We start from the raw sequence: 8,126 nt of genomic DNA, 5'->3' as shown, positions 1-8,126 counted from the left end.
ATGTACGTGGCCATCCAGGCTGTGCTTTCTTTGTACGCATCTGGTCGTACCACTGGTATCGTCCTCGACTCTGGAGATGGTGTGTCTCACACTGTACCCATCTATGAAGGCTACGCTCTCCCCCACGCCATTCTTCGTTTGGACTTGGCTGGTCGTGATTTAACAGACTATTTAATGAAAATTTTAACCGAACGTGGATATTCTTTCACCACCACTGCCGAAAGGGAAATCGTCCGAGACATCAAAGAGAAGCTCTGCTACGTGGCTCTGGACTTTGAACAGGAGATGGCAACTGCTGCTAGTTCTAGCTCTTTGGAGAAGAGCTACGAGCTTCCTGACGGTCAAGTCATCACTATTGGAAACGAAAGATTCCGCTGCCCGGAAGCCTTATTTCAGCCTTCCTTCTTGGGCATGGAAGCTTGTGGAATTCACGAAACTACTTATAATTCTATAATGAAGTGCGATGTCGACATCAGGAAAGACTTGTATGCCAACACGGTTTTGTCGGGCGGTACCACGATGTACCCAGGAATCGCCGACCGTATGCAGAAGGAAATCACCGCCTTGGCCCCATCCACCATGAAAATCAAGATCATCGCACCTCCCGAAAGAAAATATTCCGTTTGGATCGGCGGTTCCATTCTCGCTTCCTTGTCCACCTTCCAGCAAATGTGGATCTCCAAGCAGGAGTACGACGAGTCTGGGCCTTCTATCGTCCACAGAAAGTGTTTCTAAGCCCACATTCAATCTTTTTTATTTATTATATCGTTTTTGTCACGAGAAATTTTCGTTTTTTCGAATATTTGGTCAGAACTGCCGCATTTAATGCTCGGTATTAATTAATGTGTACTGAGTGTTAGCAAATCGGACGGACCGTTAGCTTTCAAACAAAAGTATTACGTTTATAAGTTTTTACTGTACTTTTAGTTACTTAGGAATCCCATACGAACTACTAAATACATTTCTGAACTTCCAGCGGACTTTCTTTTACAACCACCCAAGTTGGTCAAAGTATGCATGCAACTTGGTATCAAAGCATTATGCTTTGTGTTAGTAACCGCATGACACACCCTGTAGGCGCAAAATCATAGAAAGGAAAATGCTGTAATAAGTACATTCCTATGCACTGTCTACGTATGAGTGGAAAATGATTGTGCAATGACACATTTATCGTACCCGTGGGCATATGGGTAAACCGGCACGAAACCATGTAGAACTCGATGAATACAAGCGAAATGTACCGTTCTGTCAATATACTTTATCTAGCCGCAAACACACCTATCTTATGACTAAATTAAGTCGTTGATTACCTGGTTTAAAGTACACATACATTTTCGAGTGATATTTTAACCAATTTACTGATGCGTTTTGATTCGGTGGAACCACTTTCCTATGTTACGCCGCGGTTCCGGTTTGGTGATTTTCAAACGCAATCGCGAAGATATTCGCTGTTTTTTTTGATCAGAATTTTACTAGTCTCGCGTGAAAGTTGAACCTACCATCTGTTGTGAAATAATAACTTTTACGCTTAGCGTTAAGATGCGATATCGTCGTATAGGTAACGATTAAAGTGTGAACACAATTACGGGGAAACAAACAAAACTAAAGAGTTTTCAGCGCGGCAATAAAGTAACGGTGGACACGTAAGTAGTACCTTACTGCGATTATTTAGATCAATTGAAAGTGATTCTGATCAGTTTTTTGGACATTAATTTCTAGTCAACTCTTTTAACATTGGATCATGTGTCTTAAAATATTTGCTATCTAGTCTGATACAAGTCTAATTCCCACTCAATATTCCCTTCAAAAGTGACGACTTTCTGAGAAAACGTGTATCATGGGAAACCATCTTAAACAAACCATAGTGATTGATTTGGGCTCAGGAGACACCAAAGTTGGCTTAGCTGAAGAAGATTATCCATCATGCACAATTCCTACAAGAATTTCATGCGATGAGTCGACGACTAAAGGGTTTTACTTCGACCAATCCGCGATCAGTTCTGAGGAGTGCACTTATCCAATACACCATGGAATAATTCAGAATTTCGAACACGTTGAAAGTCTGTTGGAGCATGTTTTCTCAAAGGAACTCTGTTTAAAGTATGAAAAATCAACGATTTGATTACCGAGAAGTGCATAATAAAATAAATGTACTGGTTCAAATTGCGCATTTTTAGGCCGCAAGATCATCCACTTTTGCTAACTCAGCCGCCAAAGAATCCCCAAAGAGATAAGGAAAAACTGGCAGAAATGATGTTTGAAAAGTTCGCCGTTCCTGCATTGTATGAAGAAATACATTCCGTTTTAACTTTCAATGCAGCAGGTTTTATACTAGCAATTACACATATCCATCCACATCTAAAACAACGTTTTCAGGAAGATCGACTGCTTTAATTGTAGAAAGTGGACATGGTGTTACTAGCGTAGTGCCAATTCTCAGTGGCTACGTTATTTCTGACGCAGTCTTAAGGCTCGACGTTGGTGGAGGCGATATTGATCAATATCTTGCCAAAATTTTGTCTGAGAAATCGCAGGAATGTGAGATCAGGTATAATCCACTTTCAAACACGAGTTCAATCATGTTAGGTTTGCCTCCAAATTTAGACCGGAAGAAGCAAGAATCCTGAAGGAGAACTTATGTTATGTGCCAGACTGCGGCAGTGCCGAAATAGAGGAAGAAAGCTATTTGTTGCCAGATGGGAGAAGAGTCGTCCTTGGTAAGCAAGAGCTAATCAGAAATAACGTATGTTGTGATGCTCTTTTTGCTTACAGGACAAGAAAGAGTGCTTGCGACGAATCCCCTCTTTCAGCCCTTCTTGGTCGAGCAATATGACACGCCTGGAATTCACGAGATGATTTTCCAGTCGATATTCAAATGTAGCGTTGACCTAAGACGGGCTTTTGCCAATAATGTTATTCTATCTGGTGGTAAGCTTATGACAAAAACGATGGCAAGGGACTAACAAGGAAAGTTGCCAGCCGTTTAACTCGCTATGGAGTCTGAAAACTAGCTAGCAGGTATTGAGGGTGTATAAACATATTCAAAGAGAGGAGAAACTACTCTGCTTAAATGTAATATAATTTTACTTTTCCAATATAGTATACACACTAAATAACCGCTAGATTCGTTGAAGTCCATCCGGTGTGTTCACACCTACTTGCCTCCTATTCTACTTTTTAAAGCTAATTATTTCTTTATTCAGGAAACACCCTGTTCAACGGTATAGAAGACCGGCTGAAACAGGAATTGGAAACTAGAGTACCCCCCACCATGAAAGTAAACGTAATCGCTAGCAAAGACCGAAACATTTTCGTGTGGCGAGGTGGTTCTATTTTGGGTTCACTCAGCACCTTTGTAAAAAACATATGCATATCTCGCACGGAGTATGAGGAATTTGGCATTTCGGTAATTCGAAAAAAATGTGCAAATCAATTTTAGAAGAAATGCTATTAATTCCCAGCCATGCACAAGTTTCTTTGCAACGGACATTTGGCCAATTTAGCACCATGGTTGAAGTTAATAAGCGTAATTTGGCACAAATGGGCTAGTCATTGTTAGTAAATACACGTACAAAGAGGTGAATTAGTCATTTACGTTTATATTGTATACAAGATCCTATTGGAACAGTGTGGGACCTAACAAATCAATAGTCAAATCAAAACTTAACGCTAGTTTCATTTTATATACCTTAATAACTGAATATGTCTCTGGCTAATAAAAATGTAATATTTATGTATGTATTAAGACTTAAAGTATTAGAGCAAATAAACCTTATTTTGAGCTATTTACACACTTTATCTACAATTTGACTGAAAACCAGTGCTGCTGGTGAGTTAGGCAGTTGTTTAATGCAAGCTATGCCCAACATCTCACCCACCCGGGGATCAATAGGCAGAGAGCCCAAAAAAGGTATTTTAGATAGTTGAGCTAACGACTCTCCACCTCCCTTGCTAAAGATGTTTGTACATTCTGTGCAGTGAGGACAAACAAATCTGAAACATAGCGAAGCTTCTTTATGGTGTTTCAAGTTAATTTGAATTATATATCAATTCGTAACTCCTCCAACTTCAAGCCAAAGTAAGAGTAAAAGTCAAAACAGCTATACTTAGTTTCAATATGGAGAAACTTACCCACTCATGTTCTCAATTAACCCGAGGATCGGAATGCCGGTTTTCCTACAAAATGTGATTTCCTTCCTCACATCTTCAATGGACATTTCTTGTGGGGTCGTGACAATCACAGCCCCATCGCACTTAATGGTTTTTAGGTTTTCCATCACTGTGATGTGTTCATCGGAAGTGCCAGGAGGAGTGTCTTAAGGCACAGAAAACATCTTTATTTGTGAAAAAGTGCGTATTCTTGGTTGTAACACACCTATGATAAGATAATCTCGTTCTCCCCAACGCACATCCGTAAAGAACTGTTTGATCATTGCAGTCTTTTTGGGGCCGCGCCAAATTACCGCTGTGTTTCTGTCGTTTTGAAGAAATCCTATGGAAATGACTGCCAAATTTTGACTGTCGTCCGCGAAAACTGGTATCCATCTGTGATTAGTAAGAGAAGAAAAATTACAATTGACAACTTTATAGCTAAAAAATAATTATTTTTCAGATACTAAGTGTTTGTTTCTTACCCTCCGTCAGCATTATGTACAGCTTTGCCTTCCAACTGTAGTAAGTATGGAACACTGGGACCACATAGATCTACGTCCAATACGCCAACCTAAGGCAGTTAAACTTATTAGCTATCGAAACACTATCAGTCAAGACTGCTATTCCAACTCTATAAACGCACAAAGCTTACTGACAAGTTTTTACTAGGTATGGACACTGTTCTGTTCTGTTTTGCTTAACTCTTTTGCTTCAAAGCCTTGCTATTAAGATACCTATAGTGTTGCGTACCCGAAATCCCCTTTCCACTAGTGTTAGTGCCAACTGGGTGCTAACAGTAGACTTCCCCACACCGCCTTTTCCAGATAGCACTAAAATTATATGTTTTACACCGTCCAACATCGCGATATTCTTTCAGAGGTGATCGTGTCGTTTGCGTCCCTCCGAATTTTTAGCTTTTTCTAAAACACAAACTGGAAATTCGCTTTTCCAAAACCACTTATTTATGCGCGAAAATGAGATTGTCCCGTGCTATATGCTATTAAATCCCGTTTTAGGAATCAACAATTCAGCAACTTCAACATACAACAAACTTCAAACCTCGGCAATTGATTGAGGTTAGAAACACTTGTCTTCATCTATGACATAGATTAGTTGCGATGTTGTTTCATTTTACTTACCGTTACTTTGACGACTTTTGAGGGCTCTGATGTAAATTTGATTTTATATATTTGTCTTGCGATCTGTAGTTTCATAGCGAATGCTTGAATTGTTAGATTGTGGTTTACGTTTTCGGTTTGTAGCGTATTCAAAAGTTTGATCATAGAGAAAGTAAAATAATATACTTACTTACTTCTTTATATATTCTTCTTTTATATTTTTCGTTTTGTTTGAACTATTCATTCCCCATTTTGTCCAGACACTAAGTACTGCAGGTAGCGAGCAAATATCAGGAGCAGGGGTTTAACGTAATTTTTTTGTCGTAGATAAAAAAAAACCACCCTGTATATAAAGCTATTTGGCAACGACGTAAGTTCGTATTTTAGAAGCCCTGCTTCTATTTTATTACTGCATTTGAATATAAAATATTTCATTTTCAAAGTTTATTACATATTGTTAGGGTTGATTTTATTAGAACTACGATCGATAACGAATCCAATGGTATTTATTCCACGCTTCGACCGTTCGCACACAATCATTAATAACAAACCCCTGGCAACGCCCACCAGTTGTTTATATCCACAGAATGCCCCCCTTGGGATATTCTGTGGCGTTGTCCCAACCATGAAGTCGCCCCGATGTTGCCACTCCCGTCCTGGGTGTGTCCGCCTACCAGCGTTGCCGCTTTCGCCGTGGTAGTTCCATGTCCCCTGTCCATGATTACAATATATTTAACCACGGAACATCGCACCATTGAGATGTTCTATATATTTAAATTGGCAAATAAATAAATATTTATTATTATTATTCGTATTATTTAACGAAATTAGAAAAGGGCGTGTCCATTTCCATGGAAACAACGTATGCGATTCACAACAGTATGCGAATCTGATCCGAATAAACCTTCTGTTAATAATTGTCGTTATAAAACTAGCGATTTTCTTAGATTCAACGATGGTAAGATGTAATTTAAGTTAAGATACTTTAAAGTTTATTAATTGGAACTGTTACAGATCTTGAGCCGAGCAAAACCCGCTTTTTCTGCAAACTCTGAAAAGGCTCCAAGTGATAATAAGGAGCAAGCTGGAGAAAAGAATTACTTGCAATTTGAGGGGCTCCTCTTGGCTAGGGATTACACAGGCGCAATCACCGTTTTAGAGGTACCTATGGGAAACTATTACCCATGATACAATGACTGGTGATTAATGCGTTAAATAATTACATTCTTCTACTCTACTTACCGTCTAGAAAAACTATATTCTGGCAAAACCTAAGCCATATTCACACATTTAATAATCTACTTAGATACAAACATTTCAAAAAACAGTAATTTTTAGTAGATAAGTATATCTAAAGGCTAAAGCCAAACACCACTCTTTGCTAAAACTGTACCTCCAAATCATCCCGATATTTTTGCATACAAAATCCTACTATAATATAGTTGTTTGTAGTTTAAAAAGTATCCAAGCCAAGATTATAATGTCAGCTTGTGGATAGCCTATTGCTACTTCCACAAAGGAGACTACAAGAGCGCTCTTCACATATATGAAAAACTGTATAAACAGAAAATCGATGTTAAAAACCTGGAAGTTAATATCGCCTGCTGTTATTTTTATTTGGGTAAAATGTATTGCCAATGTTTGTCGAAACGACACTATAAAAATACCATTTATCTCTGCCTGTAGGAATGTACGAAGAATCTCATGAAATGCTCCTGCAAGCCCCTACTGGCGATCTGAAAATTCGTCTGAACTTCCACATTTCTCATAAACTGAAGGACGAGGCGTCTCTCATGGAAAACCATCAAAATTTGCAGGACATTTTAGAAGATCAGCTCAGCTTAGCTGCCATACACTATTTGAGAGCTCATTATCAGGAAGCCATTGACATTTATAAGCGACTACTTATTCAAAACAGGTAGATTCTGCGAAGGATTTCCGATTTTTTATTAATAAAACAAATTCAATCATAGAGAAAATATAGCCCTGAATGTGTACGTGGCACTTTGCTATTACAAATTGGATTATTATGATGTATCGCAAGAAGTTCTAGGCCTTTATCTCAATCGGTATCCGGACTCCGTTATTGCAATCAACTTGAAAGTGAGTATTAGCGCTTTAGTTAGTTAGTAGTGCTTTAGTTAGCTTGTATTGCTGTACTTAGTGTCAGATGTTTAGGCATGCAATACATTCAGGCTATACAATGGAGCGACAGCGGAAACCGAACTTAGGTCAATTGTAGACCAAACAGTAAATGTTGGATTTGGATACGACTTGGTCAAGCATAATCTGGTGGTGTTTAATGATGGCGAAGATGCTATGCAGGTACAAAATAAACTGAACTTACCGCGCCGTTAAATTAAATATCTCAATTGCATATCAATATCCCACATTAAGGTATTTCCAATTTTGGTTGATGTTGTGCCAGAAGCTAGACTCAACTTGGTAATACATCATTTGCGAATCGGGGATCTCAGAGAAGCATATGAGCTGCTGAAAGACACGCAACCAGCAATACCGCAGGAATATATACTGAAAGGCGTGGTCAATGCAGCTTTAGGTCAGGAAATTAATTCGGTAAGTAGTTAAAAAGGTACCTTCTCTATTTTTCCGTGGTTACCAGAGTATTTAATAATTACGAAGCAACAGGTTTTTACATAATGTTAATTAGGCAATTACCTTGAAAAACATTGTTGCCATCCTTCTGATCTAGTTTTTTGCAAATTTCTGTTTTTAATCACAATTAATTTGTTTTACTATGTTTCTGGACACCTAAAACGGAAAAAAGGAATGACGCACATTTTGAATCACCCTGTAGATGCCAGGGGCGGATCCAGCTTTAAAGTCAGGGGGGGG

The 8,126-nt window shown here is 38.7% G+C and overlaps 4 protein-coding genes across 7 annotated transcripts in view; 3 read left to right on the top strand and 1 right to left on the bottom strand.

Annotated features, from left to right (window-relative positions):
• Positions 1–8,126, top strand: part of LOC109536729 — a 57,732-nt gene that overhangs the window by 23,505 nt on the left and 26,101 nt on the right. The window lies entirely within an intron of this gene.
• LOC109536633 (actin) lies at positions 876–3,785 on the top strand. Its single transcript, XM_019902931.2, has 7 exons — positions 876–1,643; positions 1,811–2,100; positions 2,178–2,323; positions 2,377–2,548; positions 2,605–2,717; positions 2,773–2,928; positions 3,204–3,785. Exons 2-7 carry the CDS (start codon positions 1,838–1,840, stop codon positions 3,437–3,439), a joined length of 1,086 nt encoding a protein of 361 aa, XP_019758490.2. The 5' UTR covers positions 876–1,643; positions 1,811–1,837; the 3' UTR covers positions 3,440–3,785.
• Positions 3,580–5,253, bottom strand: LOC109536635 (cytosolic Fe-S cluster assembly factor NUBP2 homolog). The gene is made up of 5 exons (XM_019902935.2): positions 4,903–5,253; positions 4,635–4,723; positions 4,376–4,545; positions 4,132–4,315; positions 3,580–3,993 (listed from the first exon to the last, which is right to left on the bottom strand). Exons 1-5 carry the CDS (start codon positions 5,011–5,013, stop codon positions 3,783–3,785), a joined length of 765 nt encoding a protein of 254 aa, XP_019758494.1. The 5' UTR covers positions 5,014–5,253; the 3' UTR covers positions 3,580–3,782.
• The window catches only part of LOC109536636 (intraflagellar transport protein 56), a gene marked incomplete at its 5' end in the record, with an annotated part of 5,302 nt that continues 3,079 nt past the window's right edge, over positions 5,904–8,126 (top strand). Inside the window, 7 exon segments of the mRNA XM_019902936.2 lie at positions 5,904–6,228; positions 6,285–6,431; positions 6,723–6,891; positions 6,957–7,188; positions 7,244–7,373; positions 7,449–7,595; positions 7,668–7,847. Coding sequence (XP_019758495.2) covers positions 6,226–6,228; positions 6,285–6,431; positions 6,723–6,891; positions 6,957–7,188; positions 7,244–7,373; positions 7,449–7,595; positions 7,668–7,847 — 1,008 coding nt within the window.

The sequence above is a fragment of the Dendroctonus ponderosae genome, unplaced genomic scaffold (genome assembly GCF_020466585.1).
Source record: "Dendroctonus ponderosae isolate FM_Combo_2020 unplaced genomic scaffold, Dpon_F_20191213v2 Dpon_F_20191213_2, whole genome shotgun sequence".
Lineage (NCBI taxonomy): Eukaryota > Metazoa > Arthropoda > Insecta > Coleoptera > Curculionidae > Dendroctonus > Dendroctonus ponderosae.
Note: the sequence above shows the minus strand (reverse complement) of the source record. Positions and strands in the feature narration are given on the sequence as shown.

Coding starts and splice junctions, on each gene's coding strand:
- LOC109536635 (XM_019902935.2), bottom strand. CDS start 5,013: ATGTTGGACGGTGTAAAACATATAATTTTAGTGCTATCTGGAAAAGGC. Junction 4,546..4,634: donor GTACATAATGCTGACGGAGG/GTAAGAAACAAA, acceptor TACTAATCACAG/ATGGATACCAGTTTTCGCGG. Junction 4,316..4,375: donor ACGAGATTATCTTATCATAG/GTGTGTTACAAC, acceptor CTGTGCCTTAAG/ACACTCCTCCTGGCACTTCC.
- LOC109536633 (XM_019902931.2), top strand. CDS start 1,838: ATGGGAAACCATCTTAAACAAACCATAGTGATTGATTTGGGCTCAGGA. Junction 2,549..2,604: donor TCGCAGGAATGTGAGATCAG/GTATAATCCACT, acceptor CTCCAAATTTAG/ACCGGAAGAAGCAAGAATCC. Junction 2,929..3,203: donor TAATGTTATTCTATCTGGTG/GTAAGCTTATGA, acceptor TTCTTTATTCAG/GAAACACCCTGTTCAACGGT.